Source organism: Amblyomma mixtum, chromosome 4 (assembly GCF_055824585.1).
Source record: "Amblyomma mixtum isolate Tamu chromosome 4, ASM5582458v1, whole genome shotgun sequence".
NCBI classification, from domain to species: Eukaryota; Metazoa; Arthropoda; class Arachnida; order Ixodida; family Ixodidae; genus Amblyomma; species Amblyomma mixtum.
Window position 1 is genome coordinate 116,116,087 of NC_143015.1, and position 24,420 is coordinate 116,140,506.

General features: G+C 46.9%; 1 protein-coding gene across 1 annotated transcript in view; it reads right to left on the reverse strand.

Annotated features, from left to right (window-relative positions):
- Nucleotides 1–3,640: 3,640 nt before the first annotated feature.
- LOC149348013 (fatty acid synthase-like) overlaps nt 3,641–24,420 on the reverse strand; it is a 53,358-nt gene continuing 32,578 nt past the window's right edge. The window contains exons 5-14 of the mRNA XM_089587860.1: nt 19,605–19,727; nt 17,348–17,581; nt 15,754–16,055; nt 14,288–14,674; nt 11,893–12,082; nt 9,414–9,643; nt 8,017–8,220; nt 6,459–6,731; nt 5,321–5,423; nt 3,641–4,024 (exon numbers count right to left, since the gene is read on the reverse strand). Of these exons, the coding sequence (XP_089443986.1) occupies nt 3,828–4,024; nt 5,321–5,423; nt 6,459–6,731; nt 8,017–8,220; nt 9,414–9,643; nt 11,893–12,082; nt 14,288–14,674; nt 15,754–16,055; nt 17,348–17,581; nt 19,605–19,727 (2,243 nt within the window). The 3' untranslated portion in view covers nt 3,641–3,827. The remainder of the gene's footprint in view (nt 4,025–5,320; nt 5,424–6,458; nt 6,732–8,016; nt 8,221–9,413; nt 9,644–11,892; nt 12,083–14,287; nt 14,675–15,753; nt 16,056–17,347; nt 17,582–19,604; nt 19,728–24,420) is intronic.

Below are 24,420 nucleotides of genomic sequence, written 5' to 3' on the forward strand. Positions count from 1 at the left end.
CTGGCCCCGGCTTTTATTCGATACCACCACATTTTAAAAGATCTTCTTGCAAAGAGAAACTGTGAGCTAACATATTTCTTATACACAGCGGGCAAACCAGCGGAAACAAAGAGCGATTGTTGGCACAATATCAATAAGCAGATAAGTAATCACTAACCTGCGCAGTGAAGAAAATAGGGCTACTGAGCACTGTGCCTGAGGTGCTACTGCCAGGCCTACCTTGCTGAAGCATCGATGGAAATATTCTTATATGGGCGGCGGTGTACCCGTAATGTGACGCTCCCAAAGATGGCGGAGTCCTCGAAACAGTGCCGGAAGGCACAACGAGGTCGTTGATCAAGCAAAGATCACCACGTGCTGAAAGCTCGAAGCCAACGTCACTGGCTTAGAACGGAGTACTTACTCTCATCCTGCCGGAAACACCAGGCTATATATCTGCTTTTAACAAGCGGTAGGCATAGAGTCTAACTCGTGTTCTGTTTCTTCGTCAATACACTGTGCAATTTAGAGCTACATATCTCAGTTTAAACTCGTTAGGTCTGATGTTTGGGCGAGTTGATATGCCATCTTCAAAAAGGAAATCGCGAAAAGGCAAGGGCTAAAGGAAGATACACACAGACAGGCGCTTTCCGTATGTCTGTGTACTCTGACTCGTTAGACGAGCGCCTTACCACTGAGCCACCGCGGCGGGTAGAGAAAGAGGGGCCGTAATGAAGAAAATGAAAATTATATTTCAGGAAAGGAAATTACCAGTAACTCTCTCGCATATCTCGTGCACACCCGTCAAAAGCGTGACACCTCTGCTGACAAGCTTCTGCTGGCAGCCTTCTGTCGACAACAATAAGGCATTAAAGGCTTTCGCCTTAAAATTAAACAAAGCTCGAAACACTCCAAGCCATGAAGCTGAAGCTGACAAAGCTCTAGAGAGCGGAATTGGCTCGTTTTGATCCGCATATCACCAGAACCTAGGTCAATTTTTTTATTTGAAACAGCCTTTGCGTGCTTTTTCTCTAGGCTTTAGGGACCCCTTTTATACTGAGAGTTTTTCCGAAGGAGAAATTTCTGGAGTTTTTTATTGCAGTGTGACCTCACTTCTGTTCCTGTATTTGGCTCGATTCGAAAGAAAAAAAATTCGTTACGAATATTAGGAGTCAAATATTATCGCACGAAAAATTGTGTATGTAAGTGCTGAGTGAACTCCACTTAATAGGGGCCGTTCACATCGGCCACCAACAGTAAAAACTTGAGTGCAAGGCACTCCGAGGAAATTGTCACTGAGTATCTTTCCACATTCATGGTTGCCTTGTGTAGCACGTACCACGTGCAGTATATTGTGAGGATGCTGAACTTTTGCTATTTTTTAAAGGGCCTGCACGTGTGAGCATTTTCCTTTCTTTCATCCTCCCCTACTTCCGCGGAATCCTTACTAATTGTCATATTTTATAGAGCATTCTCGGGGGCCAGCACCTGAATGCTGACGTTGTCTCAGGGTTTTAAAACTCTCAAGCCTCTATGCCGACGGAGTTCATTAAATCCTGGCTCGATTTTTCCGACGGAGAATAGAGCTGTATACCAAATGTTAACAGGGCGAAAGCTGTGTGTCGTGTCCCCGCGGAAAGCACAAATAGGAGTTGGTATGAATAGATGTATTAAAATCTCAAGAAACACGAAACACGCGTTTGCCTGGGAACTAAAAAAGATAGAAGAAAACCAATAATAGCTCCAGATAGAGGACGAAAAAATGAACCTAGAAGCCAAGTGTGATGATTGTAGATTAATTAGTTAATTAATTATAGACAAAAATGTCGAAATAGCGTCGAAATAGTGCGGACGTCGATATAGTCACGAGAACGGTGTGCCGTCACATCCACCGGAAGTCGCCACGGCATAGCAAAAATTGTCACACAATGATCGGAAAAACGTCGGATTTGTGTCAGATTAGATGGGAAAATGTGCAACTGAGCGTAATTGACACTTAAGACCCCCGGAAGATGTATAATTTGGGTATGGATATAGCCACGGGAACGGCGCGACGACGCATCCGCCGGAAATAGTCACAGCATAGTGTCGTCGGCTTTCGCCTCTCAACTCTTTAGCTTCCAAAGTGTCCTCGCAATTTTTAACGGAGTCCGCACGTACTGCAAACACAGACCGGAAGCGCAGCGCTACAAGAACAGATGGACAGATGTCCGTCCGACATTTTGCATCGGGCGAGCGCACTTCACCGTCCTGACATCCTTCCACTAGGGGGAGAGGATTTCCGACGTACTGCTCAGAGAAAATAAGCGTTTGATGGCGAGGACTACTAAAGGTGCGAGAGCAGACAGGCGGAGCTTGTGCGCAGTCCAGCTGAACCAATAGCCGGAAATGCCTAAGGTATGGAGGTGACAGAAGCCAACAGCCACAGAAACCAAGGGGCACAGGGGATTTTTTTTTATATATACATTGATTTTGTGGTGTTGATCAATTTAGAATATCACTGAATATGTTATCGCTTAAAGATAATTGATTAGAAAAGCAGAAGAAAAAACAACCACATGCCGCCGGTGGGATCCGAACCCACGACCTCCGAATTACGCGTCCGGTGCTCTACCTCTGAGCTACGGCGACGGCTGTCAATTCTTCTGCTTTCGGGGGTATTTATGTTAACAAGTAACCTAACCTTGAGAGTGTTCATCAGCGCCACCCACGTTCATAAGCGGCGGACGTAGAACGTCCTGAGTTACCGCAGGTGTGACGTAGAACGTCATCGAACGGAGAGGGTGGAAGCTGCGTGAGAACCCTCTTATGCTTCCTAAGGCGTCAAGGCTGCCAGAATCGAGGCCCTCGCTAAGCAATTAAGCAAACAAGGGAAGGGGAATGAGGGGCTCGTTATAAATATGACAGAAGCCAACAGCCACAGAAACCAAGGGGCACAGGGTTTTTTTTTTATATATATACATTGATTTTGTGGTGTTGATCAATTTAGAATATCACTGAATATGTTATCGCTTAAAGATAATTGATTAGAAAAGCAGAAGAAAAAACAACCACATGCCGCCGGTGGGATCCGAACCCACGACCTCCGAATTACGCGTCCGGTGCTCTACCTCTGAGCTACGGCGACGGCTGTCAATTCTTCTGCTTTCGGGGGTATTTATGTTTACAAGTAACCTAACCTTGAGAGTGTTCATCAGCGCCACCCACGTTTATAAGCGGCGGACGTAGAACGTCCTGAGGGTCTTGTATACTACATCTGCTGCCGCGACAGGGATGCGAGGCAACCCACCAATAATCATGTTTCGACAACATCTGTCGATAGTACATCTACCTAGCAACGGATAATGTGCCCATCATTATGGAGACGAAAAGAAAGCAAAAAGGTAAATGACGGAATGCAACCTTGCAGTCAATCGACAATGCATAGGCTGCTCGTCGCTCTTATTTTGCAGTAATTCCTACAACATTAAACGTGCATTGAGAAGTTCTCAGTGCACGAGGGGATCTGGGAGCGTTTTGCGATAGATAGTCGTATGATTAAGTGTTTCTGTCGACCAAAAACGTAAGACACTGGCCTCCGTTTATCAGCCTTCAAATCATGCCAAGTAATCACTTATTTGCTTGCTGCTGTAAAAAGGAAAGGCTACGCACGTGCAGGAAGTGTTTTATTGGCAGGCTTTATTGCACGTGAGATGTAACCATGGTGTGCATTACCAGCAAAAAAACACCGGTTCTTCGGTGCTATCATCTTTGCACTCTCAGCAAACGTCTCAAGAGATGATGCGAGTTCTTTCAAGGAAGGTAGGGGGCGCGGCGATGTTCCTGGATGTTCTCGGAAGCAGCCTTTTTCAGGCTGCTTGGCGGGTGCCGGTGCGGCCGCTGATCTCTAGCAACGAGTTAATGGTGCAGCGCCGAACTTCTTGCATGCACAGCACGACGCCGCAGAATCGCTCGATCGCGTGCAAAACTTCGACGCCCATCCCTGAGTCCATACCAAGTTCCACGAGACTGATGGTAGGGTTTATCGTCGACGGGTCCTCGAAGCCTGCGGTACGTCAACGAAAAACACCAATTAATTGAAACCACGAGCCTTCTGGTAAGATACAACAAAAAATTGTATGCACTGTAAACTGGATTCTATTTAGCATAAAAGGTTTAAAAGATGCCTGTCTTGCAGTCGACTGTTTAGAATTTTTTTTTTTGCAGGCCCATTTTTCTAAAACAGTGAAAGCGAGGCAGTGTTCTTGTTTCAATCACTAACTGCTTGGTAGAGTGAAGCCTGAATTTAAATTTTCTTTACTCCGTTAAAGAACGCTAGGGCGAGGTGAGTAGAGGGGAGGCGAGCATAAGAGACGCACAGACACTTTTTCGTGGTCTGTGTCTGTTTGCGCTAGAACGCTTTATAAGATCGATTAGTGAAATAACAATGCTGAGTGCTTTAAATTCGTACACTACCAAAGCAGCGCTGAGCTAGCCCAAGCAGCACCGATAATGGGCCCAATATTGAGAATGGGCGGTCCTTTGCAAGACCGACATCTGCCAATACATTTTCAATATTGGGCCGAATAGCTGGGCTGCTGGAGAGTATGGTGTGTTGCATGCCTACACGAGGAGCTTGCCATTTTTTCCCTCGTCTGTTTTATGTCTTTCTCATCCAACAAAAGACAGGTTTTCAGGCCTCTGATGTGGCTGCTCGGCGCCCACTCCTCTTATTTCACATCTTCGGACTTTATTTCACACGCTGCTCTGTTTTGGGCTTTCCTAGCAGTCATAAGGTCGACGCCGACGGCGTAACAACTGATTAACGGTAAAGAAGATCTAATGAGTTGGTTTGGTTTTATGGGGTTTAACGTCCCAAAGCGATTGAGGCTATGAGAGACGCCGTAGTGGAGGGCTCCGGAAATTTCGACCACCTGGGGTTCTTTAACGTGCACTGACATCGCACAGTTCACGGGCCTCTAGAATTTCTCCTCCAAAGAAATTCTAGCCGCCGCGGCCTGGATCGAACCCGCGTCTTTTGGGTCAGCAGCCGAGAACCATAGCCACTGAGCCACCGCGGTGGCTCTAATGAGTTGTAAACATTACTCAGTTTGTAGAGGCTATATACTGATCCTGAGTCAACCACACGCACACACAGAAGATAGGACAAATTGGGTAGGGTGCGCCACTGGGTGCGGACAGCCAGAGCAGAAAACTTGTGCGCGGACGATCAGCGACGACGAAGAAGTGCGCCTGTCGCTTCGTCGTCATCGCCTTCTTGCAATGCCCGTTGTGGACGGCGCAGCGGGCGCCGACGACGGAGCGAAACAGCAAAGAATGTTCTGAAACAGCTGGTACTGACCAAGAATGCGTGCCACGGTATGGAGGAGCGCCTCCTCTGGACTATTTTCCGTCGTGGAATCTTCGTCTACCTCGTGGACCTCATTATGGACGGGAGTTTCAATCTACAAGAAAGCAGAAGCATGCACTTGCAGTCATACACAAAAGCATTTTTACAGCGAAAGCTACATTGGCCACGAACTTGCGATTTCGCTGTGGCGGGCACAGAGACCGACCTTGAGCCGTCCCCTAGCAACCGCCGCAGCTGGCGGACGCCGCGCGCTCGCCGCGCCATCTGGTATGACGTCACATCCCGCGCGCCTCGCTGCGGAGCCGCCGCCGTTTGGTATGACGTCACACCGCTTGCCTCGTCTTTGCGCTCGCCAGCCGAAATGCGACGTCGCAACCGCAAGGTCACTAGACGAAACTGCTTTCACTAAGTACATCCTGGCCTAGCTGAGCTAAGCCACTGCCATTTCTTGCTCCTAGTACAGCTTAGTATTGTCTGCACAGTCTGAGTCGTCGAGTGACAAAAAAAAAATGGCGAGAAAAAATGATGCCGTAGGAATCTTTCAGCGACTTCGCCTTGTTGCCGGGTTTCTTCTCTAGTTCCCTGCACTGCACTTTGTTCGTTCTTTTATTTTTCTGCAGCCCGTACACATTAAAAAGTTAAATGGCCAGTGCCACGCGCACCTCGTGTACCTGATCACACTAAATGGTATTCCTATTTTTGAGATCCCGTCAGAAGGGAAAAATAGAGGTTCGGTCAAAAACCACTCTGTGGTTGTCTGGCAAACGCATGCTGTAAGGCTACACATTCAGGGCAGCTGCAATCACACAAATAGGGGGTAGCCAGGAGCCCACAACGCCATGAACATATCGAAAGCAAATGATCCGTCACAAGCCAAAAACAAAGAGAACATTCCTGATATGTAGAAGTAAAATTAGTTTCAGGCAATATAACGTTGTATGTTACTTGTTTTCTAGTTGAAAATATATTTTATTTTTTTTTTTATTTTTGCTTCCTGCGGTACTCTTATCGCTTATCAGCAGTATCTCCCAACCAGCGCGACGGGCAATAATCTAGCACTCGAACTTAACAACACTAGTCGCCCTGTTAGACGAGCACAGAGTTCTACTCGCGGTTCGGCAATACTCACAAAGAGGTCCCGTCCCTCCTTCAGTGTAATGCAGTCCCTCCACCCGACGATGCCCCAGCGCTGTGAGTGGTCCCAGGCGACCAGGTGGCCAATGCTGGGCGTGCCCCGGGGCACAGGCCAGGACACCGCTGGATAGAGGGGCGATAGGTCCATCTGAACACCCAGTGTGTGCAGCTTTCCCAGGGAGCTCAGGAAGAAGGAGAGGTTGTCCACGTTGCGTTTCATGAGGCCCACGATACTGGCCCGAGCGCCTATACCGCGCCGTAGGACAGACTGTAGACAGACGGTGGCAAGGAAAATTAAGAACGCACGAAGCAGTATCATTGTCATATTCTGCAATGATTAGTACTATCAACAATGCTTGTGCCGCGATTCGTTGGTACTCACCGCTCTTGACGCCAGGGCTAAGAGCATGCCATCAATGGTTATGGGAGACCAACGACAAAACTGCAAAATAATGAACCTGGAAAATGGTCTTTACGAATTGGACGATCGTATTTTCTGCTATTTCTGCTCTGGGTGGCTTTCTCCTCCTTTGCTAAATTTTGCTTCCCTTTGTGATGTCACGGCTAATAGCCTGCCATTTATGCCTGTCGCCAGTTTCCGCAACAAAAGCTGTGAATATGAACGACAAGCAAAGCGAACCGAGGATGAAATTTTTTTGTATTTAACATATTTCTGTTGCACTTGAAATGTCGTATTTGAGGGGTGGTAATGTGGGAATTGTCCAGGAAATTATTTTCTGGAGTGATGACTTTGAATTTCATGATCACAATGAAGAATGACATCATCAGGCAAGTAGGTTATCTCAATGACACCACTTTACAAACTCTGCCGCCTATAAAATTCCGTGTCGCGTCAGCAGAGTTTCGGTAAAGATGCGGTCTAGAGACTTGTGACCTGAGATTTTGTGCTCGTAATAAAGCAGATGTCTTACCGAAGGTTACTAAAGCAAAATGAGCAGAAAATCCATTCCTACATTGATCGGTCTGAGAAAATTTGCTAGCGACTTTCTTGATTATGCAACACTAGCATTGGCACTATACCCTTTCTTTACAAAAGAAAATTTTGTAAAACAGTAAGCATGTGCTCGTCAATTACGTGTATAACAGGAAATTTGTCAGATGCTTTGAGTAGGCATAGCAATTCAGTGCAATGAAAGTCTAAGTTTAACCATAAAGTTTGGGTTCCACCAAAATGGGAGACCATCATTCTTCTAGAAATCACTGCGTCCATCGTCATCACAGATTTTAATGAACATCAAATTCATTCAAATAAATGTTGCTGCGGTACAAGAACTTACTTGCCAGCAGTAATCATAAATTTAGCAGTTAGAGGAGTTAAACTGTCCCAAACATCAGCAGACACTAGCCAACAAATTTTATCTGCAGGAATCTCTAGATCATTTCCTCTATATGGTTATACATTACTATGCATGCAGTTAGCAGAAAGTTAGGCATATTCAAGGCACTCTACGATACAAGAACGGTAGGCTAATAAAATCTGTCCGATCAATAATGAATGCCTAAGCGCCTACTACGATTAAGGCGAAGCCTACCTGCAGCAGACAATGGGGCGCAATCTCAACAACGATGGCATCAGGTGGCACATGCCGCAGGGCTTCGCAGAAGAGCACTGGATTCAAGAAGTTGTTGACGAAATAGTCGGCTGAGCACTGGGTGGCGGCGGGCTCATTCCAACGACTCTCTGGTACCGACGAACTCACCCAACGCTTGCTGCGAGGCTTAGCTTCTGGAAGCACCTGTGGTACGGTAAAGCAAGCATCATGGACTAAATGGAGTTGCTAATAGTCACCTGGTTATGTGATTATCGGCAACTTCACTTGATTACCTGCATTAAGAAAGCCTATGGCCATTTTCTGGTGCGACTGCGCCCGCGTACATACACAAAAGCTCATCATGAATATAAATATGGCAGCTGCTCTTTCTATGCTTCTTACGGCGCTCGGCTGCTGACCCGAAAGACGCGGGTTCGATCCCGGCCGCGGCGGCCGAATTTTGATGAAGGCGAAATTCGAGAGGCGCGTGTACTGTGCGATGTCAGTGCACGTTAAGGAACCCCAGGTGGTCGAAATTTCCGGAGCCCTTCATTACGGCGTCCCTCATAGCCTGAATTGCTTCGGGACGTTAAACCCCATGAAACCAAACCTTCCTATGCTTCTGAAGATAGCTATCTTAATCCCTTAATTCTATTATCAATGCTTTGATCTTTTTTCTAAAGGAATAGTGATGGTTTGATTTTATACATTTCCATCTGACAGGGATTCTGAGCAGTGATTTTCTCCAGAAGTTATACCAGTGGTTACGGCCGCAGGAGAAATGTCTCTCGCTAAATGGCATGCCCAGAAGACGGTACGCTGTCACTGTGGCCAAGTGCTGCCCTCAAGAATTGGTGGTTACTGCCATGAATGATTAAGCCTTTAGAGTGCGCTTGTAATTTGACTCGTATGGTAATAATGACAAACGAATGGGATTGACCATTGGAATCCATCGTCAGCCTAGGCCGAGTTACAGACCATCAAACTCGGTATTTTTATCCGGTAGATTTTGTTACCGCTATAGATCCTTCATCTGGAACCTGCTTGAGTAACCCGTTACTGGCATCATGACTGTGGGAGGATCTGCTCTAATATTCCGATGCCATCTCGCATTCTCCGCACCAATAATTCTTTCTGGAATTTGCCTATAGTGGAATGATCTTAAGAAGATTGTACAACGACATTTATGAAGTTAGGCACAGACTGAACGAATATTCGCCTTGCTGAAATTATACGTGCAGTAAAGTTCAAGGTGGAATTGCTAGTCGAAACACTATCTTTTCGAAGAAGAAGCAGCGAAGAAAAAAAGGATGGCAGTTAAGAAAGAGCAGACACGTGTGCACAATGTTGTATAGAGCAGAAAGCTGAAGTGCTTATCTGAGAGTTCATGTCTATACCTTTCTGTACTCTTCTCTCAAAGCTGGCGCCACGCTGCTTATCTGCTTGCTGTGGAAAGCCACGTTCATGCTGTCCACCTTTCGGGCGAAGACGCTCTCAGCCGTGAGCTCATCGACCAGCTTGGCCACGGCCTGGGCTGGTCCGGACACGGTGACCGAGTCCACCGCGTTGTGACACGCAGGTTGCACGCCGTCGGAACATCGTTTCTGAGCTTCTTCCCATGTTAGCCCTGCGGTCCAGATGTTAGATTGAGACACCCGTACACTAAGAGCCCAAATGCCTCTATCGACCACCGCCTTAAGGAATTGCAGTGGAACACGTTCTTGGGCAAGTTGGTGCATAGCTTGGTTTGATGAAGCGCACAAAAGACAGGACACAAAGAAAAAATTCAGGGGGCACTTTGGCTCTCTGAAGTGCTGCAAGGCAAAAGCCTTTCCTGGCTCACTGTTTGGCATTGACTGCGAGACTGTGCTGTACTAGTGTTTTGTTCGACTACACACTTTGACTACACTTCGACTGCCGACTTTGACTGCTTCTTTAGCACGACTCTCTCTCTATGCTTCGATGAGTTCGGTTGTATCTATGGCTCTGTTCTCAGTAATGAGGTATGTAATGTGATCCCCCACGGACGCCTTACGCCCCCTGTCGGAGCGGATGACCACTATTTTATTAGTTGTCTGCTCCAAAAGGGGCCGTCAGGCATCCGTGGGTGACCTCACTATTGCGAATCCGCGCACTCTGACGTCATAACCATTTCGACCAACGGAAAAGCGTTTCACCTCAGCTGACAACCTTCTGCTGCCAATCTTCTGCCGACAAGCTTCTGTCGACAACGATGAGGCATTAAAGGCTTCCGCCTTAATAACACGAGACAGGCGCTACTTGAAACTGTTTATTGAATTCAGGACATGCTTATTTATAGCCAAGACGAAGGCGTGGAGACAGGGGAGACTAAAAACAAGAAGAAATAACAGGTAAATGACATATGCGAGGGCAAATATACTATAATAGAGGGTAATGGATAGTTGGTTCTCTTTTGCACCCTCCATTGTAGTATCCTTGCCCTCGCGCATGTCATTTGCATGTTGTGTAATGTTTTTGTGTCCCCTACCACCACGGCTTCCTCTTGGCTATATATAAGCAGGTCCGGAATTCAATAAAGAGTTGCAAGTAGCGCCTGTCTCGTGTTATTCTTTGTCTGTGTGCTGTCTTTTGTGCTCTTCATCTACTCAAACAACCTTAAGGTTTCCTTAGCTGCCTCAGTTTCGCAGGTGACTACAGAATAGACTCTTGTGCCATTGCAAGATCACTAGCTGAAGGGGAGTGTAGTTGGGCCTAGGTGATGATTTGAAACCTGTCTGAATATCTCAATATATGCATTATGCACATCAGTTGTCATGCATTACCTAGTGCTGAATGCGTAACATAAAAAATTGTAAAATTTGTGCGAATGTGTTTGGATCAGATATGAATGTTGAGAACATTGTTCTTCGAAGGTAGTACACATGTGGTGAATTAGTCAGTAGGGACAAGAAACTGCTTTTTGGTAGTTCATGACGGCGCTGTCCGCAATACCATCGTTGGATTCCATGCTTCTGTGACCAACAAGCGATTGCAAATGTAACGGTAAGCTTTCAGATATTATTACAAGCTACGGCTTCAACTGGGATTGGGTGCGAGACCGTATAAAAAAATGAGTGGAGCTAAGTTTCCCGGCTTAGGCCATTCTTAAGCGAAGTGTGATTGGCATTAAAGTCCGAGAGGTCTGGAGTGGCTGGCACGTTTTGGCATTTCAGAGGCGACTGCCCGGTACGGTGTATCACAGGCCCCCATGGACGTCTCTATGCTTAAGTGCACACTTGCTTACGATGTACAGTTAAATAGCGTTTGGGACACACTTCACAGACTCCAAGCTTAGGAAATATACACAAGGTCCACGATGTAGAGAGACCATCGTCGCTTCAACGCCACACTTCCACTATCCTTTACAGAATCCACGGCAAACCGATTGCTAAATACCTGTGCACTGACCACTAGATCATGATGAAAACTCAGTGCAACAGCTGCGCGGAAATTCCCTGGAAAGTTTTCCTCTTCCGGACTTCTTCAAAATGAGACTGCAGGCCGACGACCGCAATGGGTGACACCTTCGCTGACCTACTTTTCCGCCCCGAAGAATTGGCAAGGCCACAAACATTTCTTTTCTCCTCTCTCGTTGGGACAGCCAATCGGCGGTTTCAGAGTGACCCCGTTGCACCACCGCAGGCGATGCTAGCGCTCCTAGCACTCTTAGTGGCGGCCAGCTTTAACAACGAGGTTTGCCTCCTCTCCCACCCAGCGGCCGCACTGTCATGGGGCTACGGGGTAGATTTGTCGGTACGATCGCTGATGACAGTTTATTCTACCTCGAAATGCTACTCTAAATGGCTCAACTAAGGTTAAAAGAGCTTTTGCTGTGAAACGAAAAACTGAACTCACCAACAGCCGCCATGGCTCCCTGAGGAAGGTTGGCCAGCTCGACACAGCGACCTCGCCAGTAAGCGAACACCATGGCCTGCTCGGCAGTGAGGCACCCATCAGCGTATGCACAGGCAATCTCTCCGAACGAGTGACCCACGATGCCATCAGGCTGGATGCCTATAGCACGAAGTATTTCTACCAACGCCACCTGCAGAGAGTCGGGAGAAAAACGGCGAGCTCCAGTTGTGCTGATGTTGGGCGTTGCTTCTCAGCTAAGGTATCCCCAAAATCCCGAATAACGTTATAAACATGCTCTTTGTGCTTTAATAGCGTTTTGAGCTGCATTAGATTTTCATTCGACCGTCTCTGCCCGCAAAAACTGATCGCAAAGCGCTACTTGCCGGGGCGCAGCGAGCAGTTCGATGAATGGAAAGACAGTCGAAACTAGAATTCGATATACCACGTGACTTGTTTACGGTATTACAGACGATTTTCAAGGGAATATCCTGTGAGGGAATATATATCCGCACTCGACTCTATATCCTACATATTAGCCTGAGGCTAAAACAGAACATAACAGTAATGACAGTCTCCAACTTCTAGTGTCCAAAAGTTTAAAGCAACATTAGAACATAGTTCGATCGCTCTATCCCAAATCTGGTTACTCTGTGCACATAAAAATAAAGTTAAGCTAGCAGAAATTGGCAGTTAATAGTCTTAGATTAAGCCTGTCTTTCATGGGGCTCAAAAACAAAAAAATTATCTAAAAACTTAACTTTTTTTGAATTCATAAATGTCACTATAGTCCGCACTTCTTTCTTGCCTATATAAGGCCGAGGTCATGGCATCTGTTCGAAGGTAAGCACGAGCTGCATCTGTTTTGCGCCTGGTACTGTATTGTTATAGCGTTGCCCTCCTTTTTCTTGCACTTGTAGAATTATTTCAAGATACGTGTTTTGATAATTGCCCTGTCTTTCTCAGCAGAGAGACTCTGAAAACATAAGCAGGGGCCTTTAACAAAACGCGAATATATGTGCTTTTAATATTTAAAGGGATACTGAGGGTAAATGTCGAACTAAGCAAGACGAATAGAATATTTATCGGGAAGAGTACCGACGCTTTTTCTACGCGGAAAGGTTACTGCGTTGCCGAAGAAACTGCGAATGAAAGTCCCAAAATCCTTCCACATTCAAAGAGCCTGCGAAAAATGAAATGCCGTGGCGTCATTTCTGCGACACCATTTCAATCCGACCAATCAAAAGCGCCGCTTCCGAAGACCGGAAACGCGGGCGGAATCCGAACACCGAACGACAACAGATTAGTGCTCACGGCTACAAGGTGCAAGAGCAGCAACTGCAGGCTGCCTCTGCCCTTAACTATTTTGATGGGGGCCCTCCGCGGCATCGTCTGCGTATAGTTGCAAAGCGCGCGTACAGCCGCCCACAGGCTTAACACGAATGACGGAATGCGTGGCCTGGACTGCCGTCAGCGCGATGAAGCGATAGTCATCGGGTGCGAGATAATGCTCTCGGAATGTTTGCGGTGTCTCACGATAGAAGGTGCGGACCGCGGCAGCTTAGCGGGCAGTTCCTGGCTGCCGCGATAAGAAAACTGTAAAGAGCGTTCCCAGGATCATGGAGGCCGAATCGGCGAGCAATAAACTCTGAAACGCCCCCGTGACGAGCGTGCTGTCCACGCGGTGATCAGACACTAGCGGAAAAGCAGTAAAAGCGAAGCTGTCGTCAACCACCGCAAAGATACCGAGAGCATTGTCTCGCACCAATGACTATCGCTTCGTGGCGCTGACGGCAGTCCAGGCCACGCTTTCCGTCCTTCGTGTTAAGTCTGTGGGCGTCTGTACGGTTCAAATGGGTTAGGTGGATGCGGAAGAAACTTAGTGAGGTTAGTTAGGGTGCCCCCTGACTGCAGAACAAACTGCTAATCGCGCTCACGCAACTCGGCGACATCAAAAGAGCGTGTGGTCTTCACTGCGTGTGCTGTCGTCAGGTGTACACATAAGCTTCGAGAGATCCTGGAAAACATGCAAGCAGCATTCGCGCTCTAACGTATTGTATTCCTTACATGTCGTATATCTGCTCTTCTGGGCTTGGCGCGTGTCGCCTGCGACCACATTCCTAACAATAAGACATCACAGCTCTTTTTTTTATTCATGTCATACTGGTCACGCTCTTTTAATTTGACCTATAACATTCCGCATGATACTTACTATTCCTTTTATTGTTGTGCCTGCCCTCAGTTGCATCGGAAGCTTCATCCGCATCACCTACGTTCCAACCGTGGAGCTCAATACAGTAACAGTAAACTGACGTCACATGTCCCACTCACTCTGCCTGCTTCCAGCACTCGAAATTGGTCGCGTGTGATCTCAAAACGAAGATCAAAAGTGCCACACCTGAATCGCCCCGATGCACACAAAAGTGGTCGCCATAGTCTGACAGCCGGCTTCCTCGCTGGTAAGAAGTTTTATAAGGTCAACGCCGAACTCCTTGACCACGTCGTGGCATCTCTGGATGGAGCTTGCAAACAGGTCGAACTGCATCATCTGCTTGGCCATGGCATTCCACTGGCATCCCAGTCCCGTTAAGGCGAACCACAGTGGCCGCTTCTCGGGTGATGTCTGTTCGGTCGCTTTAACCGCGCTCCTGTTGGAACCGTCCACGGGTACCACGGCGTAGCCACGGTACGGGAACTGCTTCAAGCTGGGCTGACCCACTTTGTTGAGGAGGGCGTAGGCGGAGTCGGGGTACGGTCCTTCTGATACCAGGCGGTCCAGGGATCTCTGCAATGGTAGGGAAAGAATGCCATGTACAAGGTTTTGAGGGCATTCCTTCCCTCTGGTTCCTTCAATCTCCGGTAGCATTTACAATAGGATGACCGCACTAATTTAATCCTGAAGACGCTAAGCGCAGCATTTCATATGTTAAATCACGATAGATATATATTTCATACTTTTGTAAAACTACTGCGATATAATGCACTGTTCGCCTCGCACATTAATTACGGCTTTTTGGTATGGGGTACAACTCAGTCAAATCTTAACAATATTTGCACCACGCAGAAAAAGGACTTTACGCCTTATTGCCATCGCATCATGCTCTGAACGTAGTGACCCTATATTTGAGAGATATAACGTTAAAAAAATCCGAGATATTTACACATATCGACTCCCGCGCGAATTCTATTTTAGCAGAAAGAAACGTAATTCTACACTTCTTGACATCGCTAATTTACGTCTAAACGTACCCGCTCACAGTACGCGCCGCTATGAAAAGTGGCAGGTTAAAGCACCCAGGACAGCTTACCGTAGCCAAATGTTTGAGAACGATTTACCGCGGTTATTAAATTCTCTTAATGAAATTGTCATCAATATCAAAAATATGAGCCCCTCACACTCTAAGACTTTGATATATTCATATGGAAGTTGATATACTTCCTACCCTTTCATATTTCATATAGTTCAAATACTTCAGAGTGACTATGTAACGTGTTGTAACAGATCTTTTCCTTCTTATTTCTTAAAGTATATCTGTATGATTGTTTTTCCAGGGCAGGCGACCTGTGTATGTTGTGCTTCTCCGCACTGCCACGTGTAAAGGGGGTCGAGGGCATCTCAAGCTGGATTGTAGCAGTTTTTATCTCGGCCTCCTCCATTATGTAAAATGGAAATCGATAAAAGAAATAAAGAACGGGATGCAAACGAGAAATCTCCACACTAAGACATTTTTTGGTGCCTCGGAACACTAAGCATGCATAGAAGACATACGCTTGTTCATGTCAGGCGCTTAATGTCCTCCACCTGTACATGCTCAGATTTGGCGAATCCTGATTAGAGAAGTGGTATATGATTAACGAACAAACCGTCAGAGTTTTCTTGCTCCTTCCGGCCACTAAGACGAGCCTGGGAAGTTCTGGTTTCTCGCGAGGAAGGGTGTCCACGTGAGGCCCACGGTTGCTCTCCAAGATGGCGTGCACATTGCTTCCTCCTCGTCCACATGCGTTGACACTGGCAAGAGTACCCTTGAATGGTGTGACCTTTGTGACGACTTCGACGCTGCCGTCAAACAGCGCAGGGATGTTGGGGTTAGGAACGTTGAAGTGCAGGTTACCGGCTATCTGGCCGGTCTCCATGGCAAAGATCACTTTGGCCACAGCGCTGATTCCTGCAAGCAGTGTTGCGCAAGTGTTCATGATAAAAAGGGACTTTGAGCAAAAACTGAATTCGGCATATATCACTTGATTACCACGTTCTCAGGTAAATTCGCTTGATTGGCCTTTGGAAAACAATAGAGAAATTAACTGCGAGTTAGCGCTAGCGCTGTCCAGCCGCCATATCGTACCGTGTTTCTGGGCTAGGCGTTATTGTTCATTTATACTAAGCTCACGATGAGCACCGCTACTGTTTAGCTGCGGGGCGTAGTGCGTTGAGAGTTATCCCAGAAAATGTTTCATAATACCCTTGCCAGCTGAGAGTTATGAGACAAAAGCTCTGGTAGGGCATGTTTCATTTTCTTTTCATTTTTATTGCATTTGTTCTTAGTTTTCTACGTACAGAAAGCTAAAGGATCAGGGACAAAAGGTGCTGTGCACCTGACTAGGTCCCTAAACCCCTATTTTGTTCAGAAACAGTGCAATTTTCAGAACAAATAACACAAACTTCGAACCTAGGGAAATCAGATGCAGCTTTTACAAATACAGCATTAAAATAACATTATATACAGAATTAATAAAGGAGCATTACAACGAACACATAACACTTTAAGCAAAACAGTAATAGACCTAATGAACAAAGAAGACATAACTCACCATGTAAAACAACACACACAGGTCTTCTACGAAAATAGATCATGTATGCATAAATCAATGTTTTATCAAATAATTCTGAATTCTTCTAGATGCACAGTCATTGCCAAAAGTAACCAGGCTCCATGATTTGCTTCTCATTCGTATAACAGAGCTCTCACGGCTTCCCTAAAGATCAAAAAGTTTTTGAAGGTGAGAACAGGGGTCCTTCTCACCATACAGAGATTTAGGTTGGTTGGTTTATGGGGTTTAACGTCCCAAAGCGACTAAGGCTGTGAGAGACGCCGTAGTGCAGGTCTCCGGAAATTTCGACCACCTGGGGTTCTTTAACGCGCACTGACATCACACAGTACACGGGCCTCTAGAATTTCTCCTCCAATGAAATTCGACCACCCGCGGCCGGTGTCGAACCCGCATCTTTCGGATCAGCAGCTGAGCACCATAACCACTGAGCCACCGCGGCGGCATACAGAGATTTAGAGCTTGAGGGCTGGCATAATAGCTTCAATATACGACTGAGAAGCAAACTGTGCAGCCTGGTTACTTTTGACAAAGACTGTACTTTAGTGCAAGACCTTCACGCCTGTGACCATACAGTACCTGGTTAAGCATGGCGTAATTCTTAATAACGTTTGTGCACTAAAACTCTCACCAGCTGCGCCTTCGGAGTGACCCATGTTGGTCTTGACGGACCCAACCATGATAGGCCTCTCGCGTCCCGGTTGGTGGAAAGCAGCGCTGATAGCGGCCATCTCTTGGCGGTCGCCGGACTGCGTACCCGTGCCGTGAGACTCGATGTAGGACACATCCCGGACGTCCACATTGGCCTCGGCGTAGACTTCTTGCATCAGCTCTATTTGTGCTTCGCAGGACGGAAATGCGGGACCTGCAAGTGAAGGTAAAGGAATTGACAAGCAAGTTCTAGGTGTCCCCATGCGCCGTGAACGGCGACATCTTTCACGGCAGCGTGCTTACAACACTAAGTCACGATGTCGTTTTGGATTTCGTGCAGGGAAATAGCGCGAAATCATTAGTCAATTAGTAAATATTGGTCAAATGTTTAGACGAATCCCCAAAGGTGGAGTAGATTTGTAATTAAGGGAGTAATTACTCATTGACATCCACCCAAGCGCAGCCATATGGCTACAAGCGAAAGCTGTATTTCGTGCACGGAAATAGCGCGAAATCATTAGTGAATTAGTAAGTATTGGTAAAATGTTTAGGGGAATCCCCCAAGGTGGAGTAGATTTGTAATAAGGGAGTAATTACTCATTGACATCTACCCAAGCGCAGCCCTACGGCTACATAGGAAAGCTGTACTTCGTGCAGGGAAATAGCGCGAAATCATTAGTGAATTAGTAAATATTGTTCAAATGTTTAGGAGAATCCCAAAAGGTGTAGTAGATTTGTAATAAGGGAGTAATTACTCATTGACATCCACCCAAAGGCCGCGATATGGCTACAAAGGAAAGCTGCACAGCTTTCTCAGAAACTTCGGAGTTAAAGAAAAATTCGTCCTGGGCCTGGCCCTTACAAAGGGGAGTGTATTAATGAAACAAATACAAACAGAGAAAGAACGCGGAGCAGAAAAGTCAATGATATGCATATACAGTGTTGGCTAATGCGGTTCGAAAATGAGGAATGTCTTTAATGTTGGCAATCGATCTGGGAAAGATTGTGCACTATTGCAAAATTGTGCACAATTGCACAATAGTGCACAATTGCACAATTGTGCAATAGTGCACAATGCTACATACGCTAAATTTGCACTATTGTGTAATAGTGCAGGGCCGATTTTCATCACTGTATCTTTTGTACTGTTGTTACAAGCCAAAAGACGACATAGACATGCTCCATAGCAATAGTTGGTCTGGTATTTTATAGTTTGTTATCTGAGTTTCTCATCCCCATTTCCAGGTGTGGCGCAGCACATCGGGCATTGTACGCCTGATTTCCTGCCTTTTATTTTCTTTCAGTCTCTCTCTCGTTATGCATCGCGCACAGACCCTGCAGACTTGTGGCGTTTGTTGTAAAGGCGGTAGTACACTACCCCCAAAAACACAACGCTCAAGAACTACCCATAAATCACCGTCCGGTAATGGTGCATATTTAAGCGCTGAAGGGTCAGCGGTTGGCCCTTGAATGCTAACAGTTAGGCTTTGATATCCATATTGTTCGGCATTACGGGAGTTTATCAGGGAAACTGATATTTTTATTTCACATTTGGGGCAGTCCCAGTATTTTTCTTTTAAACAATCTAGTGATCCCGTTTAGTAGTGGCCGCTTTGGGTCTCTCGCGTGTCTGCTCTTTGCCTGCCCCGTTTGCTCTCCCATGATCACTCTGTTCGCTGCTTGAGTGAAGCAGCACGAGTAATCGGTCCAGTATTGCAAATCGATGGTTTCAATGTGGTCCTTCGTAAGTTAGGTTACCCTCTTGCTGCGCTATTAATTACTCAGGACACCTGAAACCTGCCTACAGTATTGCAGTTGTGCTTATATATGCGCTCCCCTCGCTCACAAAAATTTCTTTACATAGTCTATAGACTGTCCATAGACTTTTGTCTAATAAGTCTGTAGAGTTTTTATTCACAACTGCTACTGTCTAGTCTGTAGGCATTGCAAAATCTATCGACAGTCTCTAGAAAATCTCTAGAAATGTGGCTATACACTTTTAGTACGCTTTTTTCTATAGATCCTCCCTGCCTTTCCTTTTATACCTCCTCCTCCTCCTTGTCTATGACAGTTTGTAGACTATGAATGGACAGAAAAAAATATCTATAGAAAGGCAATAGAGTTTACAAGAAGTCTATAGACAGTATATAGAGCACTTTTATAAGGGCTAACTGCAGGTGTTTCATGGTTACTATGTAACTCTGTGTACTGTAGAAGCCTCTGAAAATAAGACTCACCTTCCACCTTGTATCCATCCTCGTTGGCCTTGATGTGAAGCAGCTTTGCGTAGACACGGCGGGCTTCGGATGCACGTTGTAGAAACAAAGCTCCGATGAGTTCACTCCGCGCGTATCCGTCCGCTGCGTAAACAGGCCCAGAGTTCCGTCACGAGGGGTATTTTAAGAGTTTATGAAGAACCTCATTACACTTTGAACAGAGTTCTCTCAAAATCTGATCCGATCGTACATCAGAGGGGATGCTCTTTCTAACTGTCCATAACGTCCAACTTCGCACAGCTTTAAAGGTGCAGTGAAGAGGAATCTGAACCCGTCTTTTTGCCGCGGGAACTCAATCTACATGTTAAGAGCATTCTTAGAAACTGCGATTGATAGCCCTGTGCGGCCGATTTCCCTAATTAAATCGAATTAATGTCCAGCTCCCGCCTTTTTTTTTTAATTCTCCCCGTACGGTGGGTGGAGCCGACCAACGCGTGGAGTGCTTTTCACCCAGTCACGTGGGGGCTTGCCGCTCTGCCATCGGCGGAGTGATACGTAGTAATCCGTAGTAGCAAATAGCCCACGCGTATTTTTATTTCTGCGAGCTTTTTTTGCAGCTATATTATCTGCGAATGAAACTATTTATTCACGAAAACATAAAAAAACAAAATGAAGCGAAATTAAAGCCTCCACGGAGCTGGCTGAAAGGCACTCCACGCGTTGGTCGACTCCGCCCACCGTACGGGTAGAATTAAAAAAACATATAAAGGCGGGAGCTGGAAGTTAATTCAATTTAATTTGGGAAATCGGCCATACAGGGCAATAAGTCGAAGTTTCTAAGAATGCTCGGAACGTGTAGATCGAGTTCCCGCGGCAAAAAGAGGAGTTGATTCCTTTTCACTGCACCTTTAACTCCTGTAATCAAGTCATACCTATTTTCTTAAGTAAGTTCACTCCTTCTCTCATACTTTAGGGGTACGCCGGCTCGCGGAGACCAGCTTATGCTGAAGCTGACCATTTACTTCTACCTTTATTGCAGGCTCATGTTTCTTCAACTCTCTTTCACCCGAAAGATGAATTAGACAATACAATCGCGCACCATTCGTTACGGATCATTATGCAGGCCTTAGAATATTTATTTAGAGTAGCCAAGAAGTGGGACTACGTTCCTGTCACTGCAATCTCTCAGTTACACTAGCCGAAACGTGCCATCATGTCTTGTGAATAAAAAAACTATAGTTACAGCGAATTCGGACAAAAAAAAAATCCCAGCCCACTTTTCTGATCTACACAGGAACTGTTCATTATTGATTAAATGTTTAGGGGAATCCTCCAAGGTGGAGTAAATTTGTAATAAGGGAGTAATAATTACTCATTGGCATCCACCCAAGCGCAGCCATACGGCTACAAAGGAAAGCTACACAGCTTTCTCAGGAACTTCGTAGTTAAAGAAAAATTCGTCCTGGTCCGGGGTTCGAACCCGGGACCACCGCTTCACCGGAGCACTCGCTCTACCAACTGAGCTAATTGGGACTTTTTTTTTCTTCAACATGGTATTTATTACAGTGATGTAATGTTCTATGTACAGAGGCGTCCACTTCCAACCTGAACACCGCTCCGTGCGGCCAGCGCAGCCGGCGCTCCGCGGTGCGCCTCTCTCGGGCGCCTGGGGAAGTATTGCGCGCAAGCGCAGTGACAGCTGTAGCACGGCCGCTCAATGGAGGCGCACTTCACCCAGTGCGCTCTCTCTATTGAGCGGCCGTGGCTGTAGGCGGGGCCTTCGCCGCGTCGTCTGCTTCAGCGCGGTGGCTCCGCGAAGCCACGCTTGCTATGCGGTGAAGCGAACTTTGCTCTTGCTATGCGCAATAAAACGACAGTCCGGCAGGGTGGTGGAGAAGCGCAGCAACCGCGCTTGGTTCTGTGTAGCGCGTGATATATCGGTGGCGTTTACCCCTGTTCGTGTTACCTTCCTTCCTTCCTTCCTTCCTTCCTTCCTTCCTTCCTTCCTTCCTTCCTTCCTTCCTTCCTTACGAGAGTCAAAACGAAGGTAAAGCGGCCGTCCTAGTCAGCAAAACCATTACAGCCATCAGGCACGATACCATCGCCGACACCGACGTTGAACACGCGCTTGTTGAACTTATTCCGAAAAAGCGAAAGGGACGCAGCACGTTCTTACTGAACGTGTACAGCCCGCCGAGACAAAGAAAAGCCAAACTCTTCGAACTGTTTTATGGAGCGCACAAGCTGGCCAAAGAAAATGCACTCATCATCGTAGGAGATTTCAACGCCATGGACAGGAGTTGGGGATACCAGAAACAAGACATCAAGGGAAGAACATTAGTGGAAGTAGCGGAATACTTTGGCTGCAGTCTAATCACAGATCCACGAGAATCGGAAAAAGCGGGAGCACGGACACATGCCCGGACCTCACCTTCGTAAGGTTGGTTTGGTTTGGTTTATGGGGTTTAACGTCCCAAAGCGACTGAGGCTATGAGAGACGCCGTAGTGGAGGGCTCCGGAAATTTCGACCACCTGGGGTTCTTTAACGTGCACTCACATCGCACAGTACACGGGCCTCGAATTTCTCCTCCAAAGAAATTCAACCGCCGCGGCCGGGATCGAACCCGCGTCTTCGAACCTTCGTACCTCGAACCTTCGTAAGGAACAGCAGGGAGTCACAGTGGGAAAACATGATGGAAAATCTAGGCAGCGATCACTTTATCCTCCGGACACGAATAGCATTCGACACCATAAGACGCCAGATTGGACAGGCGAAAATCACTGACTGGAACGCGTTTCGCGGGGCTTGCAACAAATCTGAAGGCGGTATCCAATCACTGGAGGAATGGAGCGGCATGCTGAGAGAAACGCGACAACGATGCACAAAAAGTCTAAGGAGAACGACAGCAACGCCTGAAGTAGACGCCCACCTCCTCAGACTATGGGAAGCGAGACGCAGTCTCACCAAAAGATGGCGGAAGCAAAAACACAACAGGAAACTAAAACTAAAGATAGCAGAAATTACGGCAAAGGCGGAAGAATACGCGATGCAACTCGCGAAACAAAATTGGGAACAACTCAGCGACTCACTTAGGGGAACTCTAGGCACGGCCAGAACCTGGAATCTCTTAAGAGCACTAATCGATCCGACCAAAATAAAATCAGAAAACAATAAAGCCATCCACCGGTTCATCCACTCCTTCGAGGGATCAGACATCGCCCTACTGGAGAAGGCACGAGAAAAATGTTTCGGCGATCACAACCCCCCGCGATACCAAGGAACGTATCGAGGAGCCGAAAACGAGAAACTCGACCGCCCCATAACTGTGGAAGAGGTTTACGCGGCCATAAGAAACACCACCAGAAACACGGCAGCCGGAGCGGACAGAATCGACAACGCCCTAATCCGCAACCTGAGCGACGACATCATACAAGAGCTCGTCACCTTTCTTAACAAACATTGGGAGGCGGAAACGGTTCCCGAAGATTGGAAACACGCCGAAGTAATAATGATACCTAAACCTGGTAAAAAGCTACAAATTGAAAACCTCAGGCCTATATCACTCACTTCGTGCCTTGGCAAGCTTTACGAACGGGTTGTAACTTTCAGACTGCAAAATTACATGGAAGACAACGACTGTGTACCACATACCATGTTCGGCTTCAGAGCGAAGCTCTCGACGCAGGACGTTCTCCTTCAAATACAAGAAGATGTCCTGCGAAACGTACCTCGGACGGGAGAAAATGTCATAATGGCCTTGGACATCAAAGGGGCATTCGATAACGTCAGCCACGAAGTGATCCTTACGGGCCTAGACAACCTGGATTGCGGACGCAGAATCCACGGCTTCGTCAAAGCCTTCCTGTCCGATAGAACTGTCACCATCGGCATAGGAGACCTTCGATCGGAAAAAATTCGCACTCCAAACAAAGGAACACCCCAAGGGTCAGTTATCTCACCCCTACTCTTCAACATAGCTATGATAGGCCTAGCTCGAAAACTAGAGAACATCGAAGGCATCAGGCATGCAATGTATGCTGACGATATAACAGTCTGGACAAACACGGGCTGTCTCGGAGAGAAGGAAGAAAGGCTACAGCAAGCGGCCTCTTGTGTAGAGCAATACATCGCAGAAAGAGGACTCGCATGCTCGACCGAGAAATCGGAACTGCTGAGAGTCTGGAGAGGCAAGCAAAACCGGACCGTCCCAACCAACGAGGACCTAAAACTCAACGTCTACCTAGAAGGGACGCCCATACCCGAAAAGACAACAATAAGAATTTTGGGCATGTGGGTTCAATCCAACCAGCGCAGTACACACACTTTTACCCTACTGAAAGCAACAACGCTACAAGTCGCACGCATGATCACCCGCATCACCAACAGGCGACATGGCATGCGTGAAGAAGACACACTAAAACTAGTCAGAAGCCTAGTAGTTAGTCGAATCACGTACAGCCTACCCTACCAGTGCCTCAACAAAAATGAAATACAACAAGCGGATGCCCTGCAACGCAAAGCGTATAAGACAGCGCTCCGACCACCACGCAACACGTCTACAGAAAAACTCATGGCCCTGGGATTACACAACACCTTTGAGGAGCTACGAGAGGCGCAGCTTGAGTCGCAAAAACTCCGGCTGTTGCAAACAACGACAGGAAGAGCACTCCTGCAGAGGCTCGGATACCGCGAGCAGATGCGAGAAATGTCGAGGACGGCAACGATCCCCGACGAGCTTCGCAAGACCCTCAAGGTAGCGCCAATTCCAAAAAACATGGATCCCAACCTCCATCGAGGCAGAAGAGAAGCGAGGTCCGAATTCATCGAGAAAACATA